This window comes from Macrotis lagotis, chromosome 6 (assembly GCF_037893015.1).
Source record: "Macrotis lagotis isolate mMagLag1 chromosome 6, bilby.v1.9.chrom.fasta, whole genome shotgun sequence".
Lineage (NCBI taxonomy): Eukaryota > Metazoa > Chordata > Mammalia > Peramelemorphia > Peramelidae > Macrotis > Macrotis lagotis.
Window position 1 is genome coordinate 45526947 of NC_133663.1, and position 22196 is coordinate 45549142.

Here is a 22196-nt window from a genome sequence, read left to right on the forward strand (position 1 = left end):
CAGAAATAAAGTGGCCCCAGGTCCATCCCTAACTTCACTGAAATACTAAAACAGGTATTTTACCATAACCCAGGCAGAAAGGGAAAGCTAAAGAAGGCTTGCCATCCATGTTAACATGAAGATGGTCAAAGAATTACACAACTACACCTTTACTGAAGAGTCCTATTTGTGCCCCTGAAATACCAGACTAATTCAGAAGGAGAGGGGAGTAGGGACTGCAGGAAGGAAACATGTACAAGATCACACATGTGCAATCATTTCTGCCTGATTCTATTTCTGGAGGCCTTGATATATTTCATGCACAGTTTTCAAAAGGTAGTCTTTCAAACTGCTGAATTTAAAATTCTAAATAATAAAATGATTTATATAAAGAGAATGACATGGTAAAATTTTATGTTCATGAGGACTTCAGTGATATGGCAACAGAAAACAGCTTTAAGCACATTACACATTGTAAATATTTAATCTTTCCATACTGAAGTTGTTGTTTTCAAAGAAGTGAACTTCGTTGTTAACATTCCTGGCACAAATGCTTTCATCATCTGCCCAAGATGGACACCTAAATTTAAAAGAAATAATAAAAGTCAAAACAAAAGAATATGAAAAAATACAACATTTCAATGACATTTTTTTTTAACATTCAGCAAATGAAAAAGTACAGATATAATTAACAAAAGCCAGGTACTGGGACAGCTAGGTGGCACAGTGAATAGAGCATTGGGCCCTGGAGTCAAGAGGACCTGAGTTCAGATTTGGCCTCAGACACTTAATAATTGCCTAGCTGTGTGATCTTGAGCAAGTCACTTAACCCCACATTGTCTTGTCAAAAAAAAAGCCAGTTATTATTGATGGTTACTTGGTAGACATTACGTTACTATTCAATTCAATCACTGTAATAGAAAGTATGAGACTGAATAAACTAAACAATTCCCAAAACCTAAATTTCCAAAAATTTACCTTTTGGCAATATGTGAATTATTTTGGAAGTCAATAACATAAGATACCATAATGTTAATATGATTTAAAAAGAACATAACATTTTGCACATTCCTTTGTAAATAATTAAGACTTTTTTTTTTTTTTACCAGTTCTGCATCTTCTTCTGGATGAAAGACTTTAAACATTTTCCAGTTTTTACATCATGAAGTTGTAGATTAGGGACTCCTGATGTGCCATCTTTAGAAGCTGGAATAAAAATATTTTCAAAACAATGAACTTCAGTCATGAGAATTATGACCCTCCCTCAATTTATTACCCCAGTTCCAAAATGAATTTATAAAGAGGTTTACTTTGATTACTACTGTTCAGATGAATTAAAAAAGTTGATCTAAAGGAATTCAATTCTTCCTCTTATCTCTTAGCTTTTATCTAACCCTGGAATTAGCTGTCCACTACTAAAGTTATTATAAAACCCTCCCTCCTTTTGGGTGTGACAAATACTTCTGAGCTAGTGGGTCCTGTTTTCATACTTTGATAGGAATATTACAAAAATTTTCTGGATTAATAAGTTTAACTCTTTTTTTAACTGATGAGGAAACTGAGGCCCAGGAAGAGGAGGCAACCTGAAATCTTTTCACATATTTTTCTTTTTGGTTGTTTATTTTTTGCAAGGCAGTGGGATTAAGTGACATCCCAGCTAGGTAATTATTAAGTGTCTGAGGCCGGATTTGAATTTGGGTCCTCTTGACTCCAAGCTCAGTGCTCTATCCACTCTGCCACCTACTCACCTCTCATCTCTTTATTGGGAAAGCTTAATTTTACAACCACAGAAAAACGAGTTTGCACTTCTTTGATTGTAATCAGTTTAAAATTTTCCTTTCACCTTCTTCAAAACTTTATAATGGCTCAGATCACACTGGCCTGGATGCTACTTGGATGCAAATCATGACCCCTCCACATCTTTTCAACCTGTGCAATTTTTCAATCTATGTTCTCCCATAAGTCCTGCCTACAAATTCTTGACTCACATTTCCCTGAGGATGTCTTACTGTTGCATCAAATATCTTTGATTCTTTGACAACTGTGGGACACTGGGCAGTTAGTTATGTAGCACAATGGATCACAGCAATGGTTTGGGAGTTAGGAAGACTTGAATTCAAATTCTGCCTCAGTTAATTCCTAGCTTTCTGACCCTGGACAAGTCACAAAATATCTTCAACTGTAGAGTGGAGATTATAAAAGCACATTCCTTTCGGGGGGGGTGGTGTGTGTCCTATAAAACAATACAAGTCAACATGCACCTAGTATTCTTTAGTTCAAAAGAACTTCACTGGGAGAATACCAGTATTAAAAAGATGGGTATTTAGGTCAGGAAGGAAGTTCTGCCTTCCTCAAACAATCTCATATGTGCTTTCCTAGTCATCCCCTTTTCAAGATACTTTTAGTCTAATAATAGACTAGTGAAATAAAAATTGGTCAACACCATATTACATTGAAGTGAAATAGTATTTTTTATAGATTTCTGTTCTCAGCCCCTAATACTTTATTATTTAGTGAAAACAAAACCCCTGCTCTTTCACATTGTGCATTAGCATCACTGAACATCTATAAATGTGACTGAAAACCTCCTCCCAGTGTTTCTAGGATTCACTTCTACCTAAGTTGAGTCCTCAGATTTTTATATCTACTTCATTTCTGCTTAGGCATTATATATATTCTACTATAATACATATCTTCATTATTCCAAGGTTTTAGATAATTCAACAGCATACAAGCTTCAAGGTTTTAAAATCACAAGTTCACTGATCTTGTCATAAGAATATTGCTTTTCTGGGGCAATGGTTGGTTAAGTGACTTGTCCAAGTTCATAAAGTTAGTAAGTATCAAGTGTCTGAAGCTGGATTGAATTCAAATCCTCCTGACTCCCAAATTATCCACTATGCCACCTAGCTGCCCCCTATCAAAATATTTTTTACAAATACTTACCTACATAAGGCTGCCATATTGCTAGGACATTATTTTTTGGTGAAAATTCAAGGCAAACTGCTTTTGGAAGATTGAAGGAATGCAGCAATTCATTGTCAGCAACATTCACAAGATTTACCCTAGGTAGTAAAAGAAACCATTATAAGAACTTTAGAATAGCCAACACTATAAAAAAATATGACATATTGCACAAGCAGATAAGTGCTAATGGTTCATTAAAACAATAATCTTCATAACTTTGTTAACAATCTATAATCTTAAAAATGTGCACTTAAAATTGCAATCTAAAAAATGTCCTTAAAACCGGAATTCTGTCTAAGAAAAGAATATAGATAACTTTTTGTTTAGCACCAGCAAGGGTCCAACCTGAAAGGGAAGCAGTCTGTGGAAACTAAGCAAAGGACCTTAAATTCAATATGTCCAAAACCTAACTTTACCTTTTAATCTGTACCTGCTATAAACCTGTATTTCTGTTGAGGGTACCAATAACATTCTCTCTAATATTCTCAAGTTAAGACTGTCAGCCATAAAGAATTGGAAATTGGGGCAGCTAGGTAGCACAGTGGAGAGAGCACCGATTGTAGAGTCAGGAGGACCTGAGGTTCAAATCCAGCCTCAGACATTTAATAATTAATTAGCTGTGACCTTGGGCAAGTCACTTAACCCTATTGTCTTGCAAAAAACAAACCAAAAAAAAAAGAATCGGAAATTGAAGAGATGCCTATCAATTAGGGAATGACTGAACAAGTTATGGCATACGAATGTAATGGAGTTCTACATTGTTCTATAAGAAACCCATCCATAGTCTGACTCTAGAGAAGCATGGAAAGAACATCGTTTACTAGACTGCTCGCTGCTGAGGGAAGCGGGGTGGGAAGGTAGGGTGGAAGAAAATTGGGTAACTTATAAATATGCATATGGATGAAGGTTGAAAAACTTTCAGAACATATAATTGAAAAAATAAAATAAAAAAACCTAGACCAACTTAAACATTTTCTTTTTTGTCATAGCCCCTATAGCCTATCATTTAGTAAGTCAAATAGATTTTAACTCCAGAGTATTTCTCATATCTATCTTCTTCTCTTCCTTAAAATGACATCACTCTAGTTCATGCCTTATTCACTTGGATTATTAAAATAGTCTCGTAATTGATCTCTCTGTCTCTCATTTCTTCTATTCATCTTTACACAAATGTCAAAAGTTGGTTTCCTAAGGCAGAGGTCTCTGCTCAAGAACTCTTACTATGCCTTTCTTTCTTTGAGATAAAAATACCAATTCCCCAGTCTAGTTCATATTTAAGGACTTCCAAAATCTTCTTGAATTTTTTTTTTCATTTTACTTCTGTTCATTCAATCTTCTGCTGCAATTAGAATGGGTTCCTTACTTCAAATTCCAGTCATTTCCCACCTCTTGGCTTTTAGGTCTCCACACCTAGAATGAATCCTCCTCTTCTCAGCTACTAAGAATTCTTATCCATTCTGCCTTCTTTGGTTCTCCAAAAATACTATTTTTCCTCTTCAAATGTTCTTAAGGTATTATGTCTGGGTTGATTTCTTCTACTTTGAATCCTGATTCAGCCATTCACTACTTGTGTGACCTTGTGTGGACAAAATGAATCTAAAGTACTTTCCAGTTGCTATAATGGTTCTTTATAATCTAATGCGAAATAATACTCTGAATATAAGAGGGGTACAAGGGCCTACATGTAGGCTTAAAAGGGAATGACAGGAAGAGAGGATCAGAGCAGGAAAGCTCAGAGAGTGGGAGCAGCTGAGTTGGGTTTTTAATGGCAGGTGATAGGGACAAAGACATTGGGAACAAACTGTCTGTGTGAGAGAGGAAATATAGTTCATTGTGGGTGAAGCACAAGGTATATGGAGGAGAAACAGAAATACGCTCAAGAGATATGTGTGCAGGAGGAACATTATCAGCCTGACATCAGGGTGAAGGTGAGCTGGGCAGAGAGAAAAGAACAAAGACTAGTTAGAGGCAATGGGGTGGTAGCAGATTCCTTACCCAGTGATGTGACTAAAGAGGATAAAAAACACAAGTCCTTACAGAATTATAAAGAACAAGACTGAAACCATTAAGTAAAATGGAACAGATGAAAGAAAATACACTCAAATTATAATTTCATGCCAGATTTTTTTTTTACATGTTACATTAGTTTTAGAAATTTGTTTGAATTTCCCCCCTGAATATTATCAAATTATCAAACACTGATGAGATACAGATTCCTGGAAGGGTCAAGAAGAAACAGCATCTCAGACAGAATAGATGGCAACTGCATCCTAGAATAAATTCAAATTTCCATATGGCCAAAATAGAGACACTTCTATTTTCCTAACTGCATATGCATGAGCACACGCGCGCGCACACACACACACACACACACACACACACACACACACACACAGAGAAAATATCACAAGCCTCATATCTTTTGCCTTTAACTGCACACCAAGAGATCACAGTCATCCAGGATGTTGGCTGGCACAATGGACAGAACCTTGCACTTGGAATGAGGAAGACTTGAGTTAGAATTCTGCCTCAGACCCAGAGAGGCTGTGGAACTCTGGCAAATCAATTTTCTGTGCCTCAGTGTCCTTATCTGTAAAAGTTCCTAGCTTCCAGGGTAGCTGTAAGGAGCAAATTATATTTTGTGAACTTTAGGCACTAGAACTATTAATTTTACTAGAAATAATAAGTCCATTTAATGCCACTCTCTCCTCTAACTTCTGTAAACACCAACCCATCGATTCTAGTGGATCAAATTCTTCCCCCAACTTCAGGATGTGAATGCCCAGCATACCCCATCTGTAGCCCTCTATGGTCTCTGACCTTAGGATGGCTACTTTAATCAATCAGGCACTGTGAAATGCAACATAAACTGAAGAAAGTGGGGAGCTGCATGATAAAGGGCAAGACTGTGACAATGGCAGAGGCAGTGAAGTGCAGCAAAGTTAAAAATAAACAATAAGAATCTATCCTGGGGTCTGGGAAGTGAAAGACAACATAACTCAGAAAATGAGTATTGATTTTCTTAAAGGGAGAATTATTAAAATGAATTGAGGTGCAGTCTTTTTTCTAACAAAAACATTTCTGATGCCATATCAGTTTCTTAAGACCCTATTTTATGTAATAATACTTTAATACTATCCTCAAAAATCACTTAAAAACAAATTTAGAAAGTACACCATTACAAATTATATAACTGACAATAATAATGACATATTAAAAAAATTAATTTAAATCATTAGGTATAAAATCAAGGCATATAAAAAGAAAAAGTAAAGGTTTTATGTTCCAGTGTGTATCTTTTTATAAATAGAAAGCAGTAACTTAATTTAAGACAATTTTTTTCTCAATTTCTTTACAGGAAAATAATTTATCTAAGAGCCCTCCCTACACTATTAATTCAATATTTGAACTGTTAACTTTTTTAAAAGCATAAAAATAAATACAATGACTACAATAGCTTTGAAGTCTTGTAGGAAGGCTTTAGAATGGATTCTTTCCCCCAATGACTGCTCCAACTTCTTTACAGATTACCACTGTCCAAAAAATACCTGAAACACAAAGAAGTTAACATCTCATATTCACAACAAACAGGAAGATGAAAACATTAACTACAACATGCACTTACTTTTCTCCATTACACCAAGCAAACAGGCTTCCATCTTTGCTAAAGGCATAGACTTTGCAATTTTTCCCTGATTCCCTGAAGAGAAAATCAACACAAAGTTAGTAGGTAATAAGGAGTCATCCTTTATAATAAACAATCTTAATGAAAAGTTAATCCAAGCTAATTGAATACCCAAACGATTTATTAAACTTTTGAAAACTATTGGGTGCTACATCATATAGGAATTAAAAGGTCTATATTTTAAGTACAATTCAGAATTATAAAAGCACAGGACTACTAATTTACAAATGAAGAAACAGAACTAGAAAGAATGAAAGACTAGCCCAAAGCCACCCAGCTGGTCTCTATCAGCCAGGAGAAGAGTAAAGAGCCTGGACTCTTTCTGCATGATCTTTCATGTGACTCTCCTTAGTCAATGTAGAAATCACAACTTACAGACAGACGTGTGTGTGTTTATCTGAGTGGGTGATTGTGACTTACAGAGACAAATGGAAGTACTTACTTTTTAGAGATTGCATCTCTCTACTTCATTTTGGTGGTCATCACCTTAGAATGGCTATTCCCATAGTTCCTATTCTCTACCTCACATACACACAACTATCTGTATGTATGTACACACGTACAGACACAAGACACACAGAGCCCTCCACACCACAACCCTTTCAGTTCCGCAACCTTCACTTCTCCATGGGTCTCTCCATGCATACAGTTCTCTGCCTGTGGCTCCTTCCTTAGAAGATGTGTGCTGGGAGATCAGGGAACCTGTTTCTGCCTTTCACTCACATATCCTAGGTGTTTAGTAAATGCCTGTGGCTTGACTAATCCCCCCCCCCCCCACTGCACCCCTTACTCCCATTTTTCTGTGCAGAGGGTTCAGAGATTGACCCACCTGGGCTTAGGCTCCCTTTCCAGTTTCAGCCTCATTTAGGTCCTGTTGCATGCCTCAAACTTAACAAATTCAAACTGGATTCCTCTCTCCCTTCATACCTGCCCTTCTTCTGACCTTCTCCAGGTCTGTAACCTTGGCACTGGCTCCACCTTTCTACACTCCTTCCCTCATTGCTCCATATCCATTCCAGTTGCCAAATCTTTCCATTCCTACCTCGCCAACGTCTTTCATATCTGACCCCTCCCAGCGATCATCTTAGTTGAGGCCTTCACCAATTCTCCTACTTGAACTCCTCTGCTTCTCTAGTTGACCCTCCATTCTGCTTCCAAAGCAACTTTGATTCAATTCAAATTCTATCATTTCACTCGGCTCTACTCAATCATCTCCAGTGGCTCCCTACTGCCTCTTCTCTGAGGCTGCCCTCCCACCCATCTTTCTAGGTTTATAGACTGTCACTTTCTCCCCCTGTTCTCTCTTCCCAGCTCAATGTCTTTGGAATGGCCATCTTCCAAGTCTGAAATTCACTCCTTCCCTTCCTCTGCCTCCACAAATCACTCTCCACTTCTTTCATGACACAGCTCAAGTACCACTGATAGGAAGCATGCCCTGATCCCCTCCCATACTACCTTGTTAATACTTTTCAATTATTCTGCACACACCTTTAGATATGCCTGTTGTCTTTCCCTCATTATTTTTGATTCTGTCTCTTGGGGATTACTGCTCCCTAAGTAGATCTTTTAAAACTTTCTACTTAACAAACCATTAGAAATATTTTCCTAGGACTGATGACAAACTTATTATCTGTGGTCTCCAGAGCCAAGATTTTTTCTCCTGTATTTATATGTATACAATACTCAGGAATCTTTTCCAAGTTCCATGATTTCTCAAGGATTTCCAAAAAGTAGTTCTATAAGTTTTTTTGATGCTCTGATATCATTCATCTGGACCTGGAAACTTGCACTCAATTAAATTGCTGGGCTTTTTCTTTTTCTTCACCTATCTTGGAATCTAGCTCCTTCTTAACCATGTTTATATCTTACATTTTCCAGTCTGAAGATGCCTCCTCTTTGGTAAAGGCAATTGTTGACTGACTCTGCCTTCCTTCTGCTTTGATGTTTCATTGACCTTAGGCCTCTGAGTATATTACTTCCTTGGTGTTCTTTCTGCTCTAACCACTGCTTTAAAAGCCCTTTAATAAAATGTATTATAGTTCATGTTACTCAATAAATATTTTGGTTGCATGTTTCCAGGAAAATTCATTATTTCTCAAAGTGGCGATTGGGCAAACCAGACACATGTAGGTTTTAAAATTATTTTATCAAGAAATATGGATTTCTATTTTCTTACAAGTGAACAGAGACTTGTAATTTCACCGTTAATTCCTAGATGAAGAAATTCTCTCTATTAATGCAGGCTGGCTCTTTCTCTGTACTTACAGCTTAAGAGAACTGCCAAGAGCCCTGAAAGGCCATGTGACCTACCTAGGGTTACATAGCCTACTATGGGTCAGAATCAGAATTCAAATCCAGGTCTCTTCCTGACTTTAGCTCTATTTCCACTACACAAACAGCTGTCTTCATTTTCTCAAATAAAATACTGAATTTTAGGTGCAGTGGATAAAGCACCGGCCCTGGAGTCAGGAGTACCTGGGTTCAAATCTGGTCTCAGACACTTAATAATTACTTAGCTGTGTGGCCTTGGGTAAGCCACTTAACCCCATTTGCCTTGCAAAAAAAAAACTAAAAAAACTAAACAAAATACAATACTGAATTTTAAAACTGAAAACAATAAATATACATAACATTGCCCCCTAAATAACACAGATTTTCAAGAATATAACTCATACCTTAGAAATACAGTATTTTCTGTAAAATTAGGAGGCCCATTCACCATGTAGAGCCCCTCGGATCCTCGAACTAAAGAAAAAAGAAAAGATGGTTATTCTATTATGTTTGAACAATTTATAGGACCAAGTCAAAGTCAAAAAGGCTGCCCTAGAACCAGTATCTGATCATGTCATCTCTCACAGCCTCGGTTTCCTCACTGATATAAAACTAGTAAGGTAACTTAACCTCCTGGAGTTATTGTGAAGATAGAATCAAATAACATGAATAGAATTTTGAGGTTCAAAAAAGGCACTTTAAAGTGCTAAGAAATATTAACTATTATTAATGAAATGATAAAACACTTGACTAAATCTATCTTTATACTTATGCATAATGTGACACCATATTGATTACTCTAATAGATATTTCACATTAATATTTCTACATGTTAAGTTGAAAATAACAAAGGACATTTGGAATTTGCACAAGTATTTCTACACACTTCATCCATGCTTTTCCCACTTTATTTTCATACACTATTTTCAGCAGTTGGAAGTTAATTAACCCCTTCTCATAAATTTTTTAAACATATAAAATATGGAGGAATATAAAGGAAGTTACATTGGAATACAGTTATCAAATCATTTTTAAAGAGATTCTGGACCCTGGGTTAAGAAACCATGTTCTAATTCCTCAAACCTTAAAGGCATTCAGTTAACTGTAGTTAAGGGCCCTAAAGTAAACATTTTTCTACTTTTCAAGTATAAAGTGACTACCCACAGATTTTTCTACCAGCCCTTACTCTAAAAGGGGACTTTCAAAAGAGATACAAAAACAAAAATGGAACAATCCCTGTCCTAAATGTCAGCAGTACCAAAAAAATGAAAAGAAAAGAAACTGATGAGAATCCTAGGATAAACAAAAAGGTAATGGAAAATAATATAAAAACTTGAGAATTTGATCAATACTTCAGAGGACCAATGGTGAAGTCTGCTAGAGGTCATGGACTGACTACAAGTCTGGAACAGGGCACACAGTTAAAATTGACCAATAGGTATACTGGTTTTGATTGGCTGTGGAAATGTTAACATTTCAAAAGTAAGATTCTGGGAAGAGGATATTAATAGGAAGTAATAATGATACAACTAAGTTCTGATAAATGTAAATAACAAACCTTAAAGTATTTTCAATATTCAAATTCATATTACATATTCCTCTAAATGGGAACCAATGACCATGTTATATAATTGCAACTTTGAATAGTCTAAAGTCAAATATATGAGATTGCATTATTGGGTTAATTGGGACCTGGCTATATTAATAAAACATTTAAAAAAGAAATTCAGTTTAAATCACTATTATCTGTATCACTTTATCAGCAAATATGCAATAAAAATGTTTTAATCACAAATATCTTAATACAATATGAACAGTTTTATATTTGAGATAAGAGCTAATCAAGTTTTCTAAAGCTGTACTCAAATAGATCATCAAATAACCCTTATTTCTTACAAAGATGCAAAAGAGCAACATATTAATACCTGCCCCCTTGAGTACAATAAATACTTGTCTATATCATATCAAAATTAACCACCAGTTATCCAACACGCTACGCTGGGAAGATCCTCTCACTTCTTTTGACTGCTCAGCAACAATAATGCAGCTCATAGATGGTCTACTGATGATGCCTCTTGCCACACATTATCTTTGGACTTGCTTTTCTACTCATAACCCCGGGCTAGTAACACTGCTGCAAGAGGTCGGTTCACATTCACCAGGTAGTTCTCCATGACCCTTTGTGTAACTCATCTGTTTCAACCCTAGAGAGATGCTTGTTTTCTAGGAATTAAAGGTAAATTAGCAATACTGAGAACAAAGCTATTAAAAAGATGAGACTTTGTTTCAAGCCAAACTTAGGGTCCTTAAGGTGATAATTTCCCTGAGCAGTTCAGCAACCTTTCCTCCCTCTGTTCAATTGAGTCCAATTCACTGCCCATGTGTGGTGTCTGCCCAAGACATGCTAGTAGAAAAGCACTACAAGTGGTCTGTTCAATGTCCTCATCAGGCTTTTCTGCCGTGATAGTTAGAATAGTTTTATATAGAAGTACAATCTTATCTGCAAATATTTCTACATGTAGAAAATATGGTTCCATCAATGAGAAATACCTCCTCAACAATGACAGCTAATACCCTTGGAAAAAAACACATCACCTTATTTTGTTTCATCGGATACTGATGCTCAGAAACTTGCTGTTACATTCTAATGAGAAAAATGTATAAACAGATACTTATACATATAGAGAAGATACAGTAACTTTAGAGGTGAAGGACTGAGGGGGAGATGGAAGCTTTTATAGAAGGAAGCACTAAGTCCTAATGAAAGCCAAGAATTTTAGAGCTGAAGGTCAGAGAAAGAGTAGTCTAAATGGGGGGGGGGGGGGGGGTTAGGGAGGGGGAAGAGAGGAGAATAAGTCATCACAAAGGCATGTAGAAAGGAGATGGAGTGCCACGTGGTAAGAATACCAAGTAGGTTGGTCCATAGGGGGCATAATAACATAATAGGCATTCCATCTTCTGTCTATACCCAGAGAAAGAACAGATAAAAAGCTACATAAGATAATTTTATATATATAATATATATATGCATATACTATGTATGTATACACCTATTTGTGTCTGATGGTAGCCATGGGGGGGGGGAAGGAGGGGAGAGCAAAAAAACAGGAAAAAAAAGAAATTTACATAATTTTGTTGTATATTTGAAAGGAACAGCAAGTTTACATAGTAACCCTGCAGTTTCAAAATCATCTTTTCATTGCACTGTTACAAATGCTTGTTTTATTCCATTAATGAAAAATCAAATAAAATTTTAAAAAGGGGAAACAGAAAGGTAGTAAGGGTCATGCCAGAGCAGAGAATGAATCAGATTATAGGTTTCTACATAACAGGAAATTTAAAATGACTATTATATGAACATAACAATATTTTCAAATTACAAGGAAAGAGAAGATTGAATCCTAATAACACAATAAAGTTATATTCTAAAATACTAACCTACTTTCTCAGTGTAGGTAGGGTATAATAATAGATAAAAATAGCCTTTGTCCAGTTTCACTTTTTTTTCAGAAACAATTTGTTACAGTGGAAATAACACTATCTTGGGAATCAGGAAACCTGCCACTGAGTCCTGACTCTGACACTTATTAGCTGTGAGAGTGTGAGTAACTATAATTTGTTTCTGAGTCTCAATTTTCTCATCTACAAAATGGGGTTGCATTATTTCTCAAGGAAGTTGTTTTTCCAGAACAGTGTACACCTTAACAGCAATACTGTGTGATCATCAATCATCAATCAAGACAAAGCAATCAAAGACAATTCTAGAAGACCTGTGATGGAAAATGTCATCCACAACCAGAGAAAGAACTATGGAATCTGAATGCAAACCAAAGCATACTATTTTCACTTTTTAAAATTTGTTTTTGCTTTTTTCATTCTCATAGTTGCCCCGCCTTTATTCTGATTTTTCTTTCACAGCATGACAAACATGGAAATATACATAACCTATATCAGATTACTTGCAAGGGGGGGAGGGAGAAACTTTACAGAAATGAATGCTGAAATCTATCTTTAAATATAATTGAAATAAAAATAAAAATTTTTAGAGTTGCTTTTTTTTCCTGAGAAAAACACTTTACCAACCTCAAAGTATTAATAAAATGTGAATATTATTACTATTGCTTCTGATACCCATGAATACAACCAGCTTGGTCCTCCAAGCTCTATAATTCATTTATCTAGCTGTTGCTTATGTATATTCCTTGCTGTGTCCCAGGAAACAAATGGAAAAAAGCAGACAAAATTATTGGGTATAGAAGTATAACCCCACCAAGAGAATATGTGTGAATTAAGAGATAAATGGAAAAACAACTTTTGCTCCTGATCTCTCATACCATTCATTGTGGGGGCAGGAATTGCCCAGAAATCCTAGCTCTCAACCTATGGAAGAAACAACCTGGGTGAGGATTTCCCTTCCTACTAGGCTGAAGTTCAAAGGTTCAAGACCAGACTCTGATTCTATTTCCTATTTCTAGTAAAATTACTTTTTGGTCCACAAGTATGAACTCAAATCTTTAAAATATACAGTGACACTTGTTCAACATGGAGATATAGTATTGTTTCCATCTAAACCCAGGCAAAGGTACAGATTTTTTCATCAAAACTACAATTCTGGGGCGGCTAGGTGGTGTAGTGGATAAAGCACCGGCCTTGGAGTCAGGAGTACCTGGGTTCAAATCCAGTCTCAGACACTTAATAATTACCTAGCTGTGTGGCCTTGGGCAAGCCACTTAACCCCATTTGCCTTGCAAAAAAAAAAAAAACCCTAAAAAAACCCCCACTACAATTCTTGTTTTTGGAAATAGCAAGTTAACAATTATATTTTCTATAGTTTCATAGGTCTAGTTTTACCTAGAAAATACTACAGGAAAGGCATAAGGTAACTCTCAAACTTGCAACTGGTATGAAGTCAGAAGGACAGAACTTTTTTTTCCCCCAAGGGTTTCCTCTAAGAAATCAAAGTAGTGTCACAGAAAAAAGTGCTGGAAGGACCATGCCAATCATTAGTTCTTTATTATTCAGATGAGAAAAACTGTACAAGAATATTTTGAAGGTTAATAAACTGCTGGTTTATTATTGTACCTTATAAGGTTCTTTTTCTCCAGAAACCAAAACATATAGCTAGAACCCGGAGTTAAGGAATTCATCAGTTCCCCCCACATTTATACTATTAAAAGTAATTATTTTGTTCTGTACCTCTCTAAATAAAAGCTCATTATAAGAACATGCTTTCACAATGTCGTCTGAATACGACCTAATTTCTATTCGAGATTATCTAAAACTTGAGTGATTCCTAATCAGTTTCTAAAACACATTGACCATTTCCCACATGATGCAAGAGAATCCATATTTGTTTTTATTAAGATAGTTTTAATAAAAATCTTATTTTATGTTGACAGAAACAGAAAAAAATCTATTTCAAAAGCAACTTTAATAGCAATACATATTAACATATGTATTAACATATGTATTAACATATTAACATATGTTTATGTTGCTAATACATCCAGCTGGACTAGATGTAACTGAAACTTATTTGCATAATGCTTATTCCATATGATTAGCTAACTATGTTTTCAAAGATTTAGGAGGCATTTTCCTTAGACAAAAATAAACATGCACATTTAATATCATTTTAGAGATGAGAAAGATTCCAAAATACACAAAGTATTTTTAATTGTATCAGCAAGTGATACATTAGTGTAGATTTATTATGTTTTATAAAACAGAATTCACAATTCTCACACAATTATTACATTATATACTGCAGCTGTGGAGTACCTCTGTTTTATATAGGAAATTATTTCAACCTGTCCTAAAAATAGGCAACTACTATATTCAAACAAGTTGCTAAACAAAACAAGCTTCCCCCATATTTATTTTCTATTCAATGCTGGCAACAATATATAAGCTTCCACTTCCTTTCTGGCTGGGGGCAGATCAGGTTTACTTTGGCCACCTACTCATTTCAAGACCAGATTTTCTAGTCCCTGTATCCCAAGTTTCTAAAAGTATTAAAGTCACTAACCAAATTCAGTGTCTCAGTTTTTCTATCCATGAAACAGGGTTAAAATAATGTGGTAAGAAAAGATCCAGATAAAATGCTCTAGGAAAATCTGAAGAGTCAGAGTAGAGAAGGCAATGTACCTTAGTACCTGAAGTGAGTCTTGAAGAAAGGATTTCAGTAAGTAGATATGAGACAGGAGTGTGTTGTTCTAAGATGAAGAAGGCAAGAGCTCGCAGAAAAGGAAGGAGAATACAGAAAAGGAGGCAGTGAAATACAAGACTGGAAAAATAGAACAGGGCCAGACCAAGAGGTTTTTTAATTGTATCCTTTGGGCCATAAAGAACCACTTAAGGCTGGTGAGGACTCACAGTGTGAACAAAAATGAATATGGCAAATGTATGAAAGTGAGAGGGAGACTAGAACCAGAAGGCCACCAAATTTAAGAGGCATCTATGGCACAATGGATAACTCGCTGGCCCTGGAGTCTGGAGCATGTGAGTTCAAATCTGACACTTAATAATTACCTAGCTGTGTGGCCTTGGGCAAGCCACTTAACCCCATTTGCTTTGCAAAAGAAAAAGGCATCTATGTTCTTTGCCTCTGCTTCCTTTGCTAAATTCTCTATCTTTTTGTATTCTCGACTTCAATAGGACCTACTAGTCATGCCCACCTGAACATTTTAAAATTTAAAAAGCTCTGTACTGATGCTGAGTGAAATGAGCAAAATCAGAACATTATACACGTTAAAAATATGGGGTGATGATCAATCATGGTGGACTTTTTCATTTCAGCAGTACAAGAATCAAAGACAATTTTTAAAAGACTTGTGATGGAAAATAGTGTTCACATCCAGAGAAGGAACTGTGGAGTTTAAATGAAGAAGACCAAAGCTTATGAACTTCAATTTTTAAAAGATTTCTTATTATTAGGTCATTTTTCTCTCTCTAAGGTTTTAGTTCTTCCATTTGGATCTGACTCTGCTTTCACAATATGTTCAATATCTATGTTTTCAGCATGGTTATAAATGTAGAGCCTATATTAGATTGCTTTCTGTCAGGGAGAGGGAGGAAAACTAAAACGTAAAACTATGGGGGGGGGGGCGGAGATTGGTAAAAACTACCACTGCACGTAGTTGGAAAAGCAAATAAAATATTAAAAAACTTAGTCGTCCCCCCCCAAATGACCTATGGTCTTCTTTCTCATTTTTAATGGCTTTCCTTGGTCTATCGTTTACTAAGGCTTGAAACTGAAAACTGGAGTGTCTGTCAACTTTGTTCTCTCAAATCAATAACAGATATTAAGCACATCACTCAACTGCTTGAGATATGAATGACGATTTTAGATCATAAGACACCGTCATCCTTACATCCATTGGTCATGTCCAACTGGCACAACTGTTGTTGCCTTTTTATTCCTACTAACATAATTCTGGTTTCCACTACTTGTCAATCTAAACTAATTAAAGTGGCTCCTAATGAGTGCTCCAGTTTCTCCAATTCCAAGTTATCCTCTACAATTTGGTTCTGGTCACATTACCCAAACCTCCACTGGCTCCCCATTAAATACAGAATAAAGTCCAAAATTTTTCCCCTGGTATTCAAGGCTATTATCTTCAACTATTCTCCTTTCAAGTACTCTAAATTCTACTAATTTAGATGATTTATTCTTTGGTTTTCTTGCTTTTTGCACATATTGGATTATCTGTACTGCTTTGCTTTTCCACCTGTCAAAATCTTGCCAAATATCTCTCAATTTAAAGGTCAAACTTAAACACCTTCTCCATGATAATAGCTCACAATGGGTCTGTCAAGATTTTATCCATATATATGGATAGAGATAGGAACTGCATCCTGTGATCTTACTTGTAAAGAGGGAAGGATCATTTCTGGGGGAGAAACTAACTAAAGGTAAAGAGTGTGTGTGTGTGTGTGTGTGTGTGCGCTCCCCTTTGATGAAGACAACCTTCACTGGGAACAAACATTATTTTCTTTTTAATCAAGAAAATGAATTTTAGAGAAGTAAATAATGAGCTTAAGTGGCCTGTAGAGCTAGAACACAAATTTGAGTCCTCAGATTCATCTAAACTGTCCCTGTGCCTTCCCCCACATTAGTGGGTGCTTCCATGGCATTTTATAAACACATACATCATCTTACAAAAATCCCTTTATTTTTTCTAACAGACTTGTTAGTGAATAAACACTCCAGCTTAACTTTTGTTGTTGATATTTATGTTGCTGCTTGAAAGCCTGCAAATAACTTTATCTTGTTTATTCCCTATAACAACCCTTTGAACAAGTATATTATTCTCATTTTACAGATAATAAAATTGAGGCATAGAGAGGTTCTGACTTCTCTATGGTCATGCTGGTGGTGAATTTTTGAAGCAGGATTCAAAGCCAGGTCACATATAACTCCGAGTTCCTTAGACCATTCTGGACCTTAAAGTACAACATTGAGTACTGAAATGGCAGTGAGAAAAGGTAACCTCCTTTAAGAGGACTGTGTTCCAGGTGGTGTTTGTTGACTTTTGCTTCTTCATGATCAATAGTCCTGACCCCATTTCTGAGGGTCTCCACTTATTTCCTTCTAAATCTTATTTCTTTGCCTTCTGCAGGCCTCCCTTCAGGAAAATACATCCAAATGCCCATTTACTTACTATTTGTATGCTAACGAGGCCCCCAACCCAGTTAAGAGTTGACAAACACTCTCTCACTTAAAAAAAAAAATTAGAGGAATTTATTTTCTAAAAACGAACCTTTACTGCATACTGAGCAGGTGGCATCTCTGGAGGCAGAGTGCCACAGCGAGTCTTGAAAGCTGGTCTGGAAGCCGGGGGGACCTGGGTGAAGCCTCAGAACCTTGAGCAAAGTCTCCCTCTCAAGTGTTCTAGATCAGAGGGACCCAATGAAAGCAGTGATCTCCCCCTACCAGATGAATTCTAACTGGGAAGTGTTTCACAAAATGAATATCCAGAACAATATCAGGTTAATTTGTGATCTTCTAAGTCAGCTTAGGGCTGCAGGGAGCTATTGTACTTGAGTTTGAGGCCAATGTCTCAGACAACTCACTACCATATGCTACAGTCATCAGCAGATGGAGTTTCCTCAATACTGATACAATCACAGATCCATCTTTTAATTCTTAACTTTCCAGTCGGGCACTGGGGATGAACAAAGGGCCCTTAGACCGAGTCCTAGACCCACGGGCCTCCAAGTTAAAGCAGGGCAGCATTATAAACATTCTGCAACCCCTTAAAATGTTCAGTCTAAAAAGAGTTCGTGATCCAGAGTCAGTAGAATGATCAGGAGTCCAAGACCTCAGGGACCAGACAGCCGGGTGACCCTGAGCAAATATGGGAAGAAGGTGGCCCCTTTGGTTCTGGCCCCTGTTCTGGTCTCCGAAGGCCACAAATTCTGCCTCTACACCCCCAGGCTCACCCGCGCTCACTGTTTTCTGCTCTGGGCTCCCCCAACACGGCGTGAACGTCCTACATTAACAACTGCACACCGCCCTGCGGCACCTCACGCGGGTCTCACAGCAGGCTGGCGCCGTTCCTCTCGTTTCACACCGGATGAAAACGAAGCTGCGACATGGGGGTGCCCTTCCGGGAACTTCCAGGGGCTGGGGGTGGCACCCCCACTCCGGGCAGCCCGGGGCCAGGGCTGTGGCATGCCGTACAGAAGGCGTCTCGTCTGGCCCCGGGCTTGCGACTCATGTGTAAACAGGGGGACACTAGGAACGGGGAAGGGGACGTAGAGTAGAATGCAAATCTCTCTTTTTTGACTTTTTGCAAGGCTCGCCCAAGGCCGCACTTGAACTCGGGTCCCCCGGACTCCGGGTCTCCCCGCCCCTCCCCCGTGTCTGGGTCCCGGGCGGCCACGTGTCCCCGCGGCCCTCCCTCCCCGCTCCGCCCGGCTCCGGCCCCGGCGGCGGCGCCCCCCGCAGCTTCGCTTCCGAGCCCCGGCGGCGGCGCCCACGCGGGCGGGGGGACCCCGGAGGGCGCCGCCGCCGCCCCAGACCCACCTGCCAGCAGCGGGGCGGAGGGCGCCATCTTGTCCCGGAAGGAGATCCCCGTCGTCCGGCGGGCCGGGTCAGAGTTCAGCGCGCCGGGCCGGCCCCTGCGGGAGCTACACGTCCTCGCTGCCGCGGAGGCGACGACGTGGTCCTTCCGGCGCGAGGGGGCGGGGCGGCCCCTGATAGGCCAGGGGAGGGGCGCACTTCCGGGGGGCGGGGCTCCCCGGGTGCTGACGTTGGCAGCCGGACGCGGCGGAGCGGCGCGGCGCCGACGCTACAAATTCCGCCCGTGGCTCCCGGCTTCCCCTTTCGGCCCCCGGCTCTCCCCGTCCGCCCGCTCCGGAGCTCGGCGGCCTCCTCGGCCAAGGCGCGGGCCTCGCGGGGACAGGCGGCGCGCAGGCGCAGACCCGGGGCCCCGGCCGGCGAGCGCGGCGGCCCCGGCCTGCAAGATGGTGGCCAAGCAGCGCATCCGGATGGCCAACGAGAAGCACAGCAAGAACATCACCCAGCGCGGCAACGTGGCCAAGACGTCGGTGAGGCGGGCGGGCGGGCGGGCCGGGGGCGGCGGGCGGGGGGCGGCGGGGGCCGGGGCGCCCCTAACGCCGAGCTTGTCCCCCCAGAGGAACGCCCCCGAGGAGAAGGCGTCCGTGGGGCCCTGGCTGCTGGCGCTCTTCATCTTCGTGGTCTGCGGCTCGGGTAAGTGTCGCCCCCGTGCCCGCCGCGCCCCCCGTGCCCGCTGTGCCCCCCGTGCCCGCCGCGCCCGCTCCGCCCGAGCTCCGACTCGGCCCCGCTCGGGTGCGGACGCCGGGCCAGAGGGCCCCGGGGCTCCTCCTTACAGACACCCAGACCCCTTGCTCGAGTGAAAGAGTGCCATCAAAATGCACCCAGCTTTGCATTCTGTAAATGAAATCGGGGCGCTTTGGGAGAAATTAGGTGGCCTCGAACGCACACCAGTTTGAAAGCGTCATTTTAACGTCTGCCTCTTCTCCTTACAGCCATCTTCCAGATTATTCAGAGTATCAGGATGGGCATGTGAAGGACTGACCTTAAAGATGTTTTCATTCTCCTGTGAATTATCACTTGAACTCATTCCTGATGTTTGATACCTTGGTTTAAAAACAGTTCAGTAAAGCATCCTGCCTCAGAATGACTCTTCATGTCATCCTTCATGTGTCATTCCAAGGTTTCTTCACAAGTCATTCCAATTTTTCTAGTTCATACCACAGTGCCTTGAAAAGCACCACATGTATAAAGCAATAAAATTTGATTGTTGATCTATCTACGATGGTGGACCCGACTTATTCAGTCGAGTATAAATTCTCATTTGATGTGATTCTGTAAACTGTATGCGGTATAGATACCTAGACTAAATCTGTATAGACAAAAAGTCTTTGATTCTCGTTTGCCCTTTAATGTATAAACGCAGTTAGTCTTAATTTAAAATTTGGAAACTGATTTTTATATAGCAGCTAGGCACTTTATTGCTGTCTTGTGAATCAAAAGCACACTTCATTAGGTAAACTTAGCAGTGCTGTATTATGGTGCTTATTAAAGGAACACCTAGATGTAGTTAGCCTAATTTCCCCCTGCAGCCTTTGGCACCTGAAAATGAAAAGGCTTTCAAAATACTACTATAGAGGGAGATTCTTAGATCCAGAAAATTTATTTTAATAAGATTATAACTCTACCTTGCATTTCACATGGTTGAATAAACTAAGAGGCCATAAAACAAAAGCTGACGAAACATTCTGTCACCTCCTTTAGTTACTGCAGTTTCTTTGAGATGAGGATAGGGTAGAACTTGTTGACAATTGCTAATACATGTACTATAAATGTCACCTGAGTCGTTTGTGTCAAATATCAAGGGTATTGGCCACAGGTTAACATTTGCAAGTTAGCCCATACAGAGTTCACTATATAGCATGGCTTAGAAAATAGGTATTCTAGAAATTCCACTACTCATTTATCAGGTTGTGACATGCTGTTGAGTCCAGCTGTGCCTTAGACCTCAAAGCATGTTGATAGCACTTTCAATACCAAAAAAAGAAAAAAGGCACACCGGCTAAATTAAGGTCAACTTTAATTCTACTCTTTTTAGATTGAGGATGAGAATTTCCCCTGTGAAGATAACTTTTATGTGAAGTTGTATTGACATCTGGTTACAAAGTAAACCTTAAAAGTTAGGGGGTGTGATATTTGACTTTTAAGTTGCTATCAGCTAACATTTCTTGTTATAGTGAGGATAGAAGAGAGAGCTAGGTTTTGAGTTTAAGAAACTGTTGGAAAACAACCCAGCTGGCCACTAATGGCTTTTTCTCCTTGACTGTACTTACAGGCAGGCAGTGGACAAAGCTTGGTTTGTGTACTAATGAAAATGGTCTATGTGGTAAATAGGGAAGTGACTTTTACTGCTTCCCACACCCTCGTTTTGATAACATCATGAAAAACAGTTGACAGGATTCTCTTAACTAGCTTCCAATCTGTTTAACCAGAGACTGTTAAAGTAGCAATGGCACTGGTAGCGAAGGTTTAATAGAGGTAAGTAAACTACTCCTGTAAATTATAAAAGAATGCAAAAGCTGCTAGTACTGGCATTTAGCTAAGGGAAGTAGGGTTCTAGCTCCCTCGTTGTATTTTTGCCACTCGAGTTATCATAACCAGGTCCCTGTTTGTCATTAAAGATAAATGTCTTGGTTAACAGATTCTACTATACTATAACTTTAAAAATGCAAAATTTTGCTCTAAATTTGAAGCAGGTGCCTTAATTTTGTTTTGAGTCAAACCATTCCATAGCAAATTTTTTTCATGCTTTCAGTACCGACAGTTGGCTTCAAAAAAGTATTTTCTGTTTACAGTGTCTTCTTGACTAAATTGACTGTTAAATTGGTGTACAAATTGGTCATTTCATATCTGTTAAAAAAAATTGTTCCCTTTGTATTTACACGTGTAATATACCCACCTTCTGCATTTTATAGTAAGCAGTTTATGCATGTTTGGTTAAATGAAAATTGTGATTTTGATTGGTTTGTCCCCATTAAAAATAAATGCCCTCAACTTGATGCTTTTGTTAAATGACCTCATTTAAATGTCTAGTTATTAGATGATAAAATGCTTTGTATTATGCAGTTTAGATTAAAAGAAACATTACTGTTCTTGCAATCTTTGGAATAGATGTAAGGAATAAGATGGAAAGTGTGTAGTAGTAATACATGTACAGTGTGCTTTTAAAATTGTTTAAATGCTTTCCCCATATAGAATGTGTCTCCCTTTCAC

General features: G+C 38.8%; 2 protein-coding genes across 4 annotated transcripts in view; one reads left to right on the forward strand and one right to left on the reverse strand.

Moving 5' to 3' along the window:
- The window catches only part of EIF2A (eukaryotic translation initiation factor 2A), a 51091-nt gene extending 32026 nt beyond the window's left edge, over positions 1-19065 (reverse strand). For 2 of the 3 annotated variants that reach the window (XM_074191076.1, XM_074191075.1), the window contains exons 1-6: positions 18933-19040; positions 9307-9376; positions 6572-6646; positions 2926-3044; positions 1086-1185; positions 477-559 (exon numbers count right to left, since the gene is read on the reverse strand). In XM_074191076.1, the coding sequence (XP_074047177.1) occupies positions 477-559; positions 1086-1185; positions 2926-3044; positions 6572-6646; positions 9307-9376; positions 18933-18960 (475 nt within the window). In that variant the 5' untranslated portion in view covers positions 18961-19040. Of the gene's footprint in view, positions 1-476; positions 560-1085; positions 1186-2925; positions 3045-6571; positions 6647-9306; positions 9377-18932 lie in introns of all 3 variants that reach the window. The other variant, XR_012469343.1, reaches the window with a different exon arrangement.
- A 226-nt stretch (positions 19066-19291) lies between these two features.
- Positions 19292-21982, forward strand: SERP1 (stress associated endoplasmic reticulum protein 1). The gene is made up of 3 exons (XM_074191077.1): positions 19292-19456; positions 19544-19619; positions 19919-21982. The coding sequence occupies exons 1-3, from the start codon at positions 19373-19375 to the stop codon at positions 19957-19959; spliced, it is 201 nt and encodes a 66-aa protein (XP_074047178.1). The 5' UTR covers positions 19292-19372; the 3' UTR covers positions 19960-21982.
- Positions 21983-22196: the final 214 nt, after the last annotated feature.

Excerpts from the sequence above, each read along its gene's own strand:
- SERP1 (XM_074191077.1), top strand. The coding sequence starts at position 19,373 with ATGGTGGCCAAGCAGCGCATCCGGATGGCCAACGAGAAGCACAGCAAG. Across the intron at positions 19,457-19,543 it reads GCAACGTGGCCAAGACGTCG|AGGAACGCCCCCGAGGAGAA; the intron begins GTGAGGCGGGCG and ends TTGTCCCCCCAG. Across the intron at positions 19,620-19,918 it reads CTTCGTGGTCTGCGGCTCGG|CCATCTTCCAGATTATTCAG; the intron begins GTAAGTGTCGCC and ends TTCTCCTTACAG.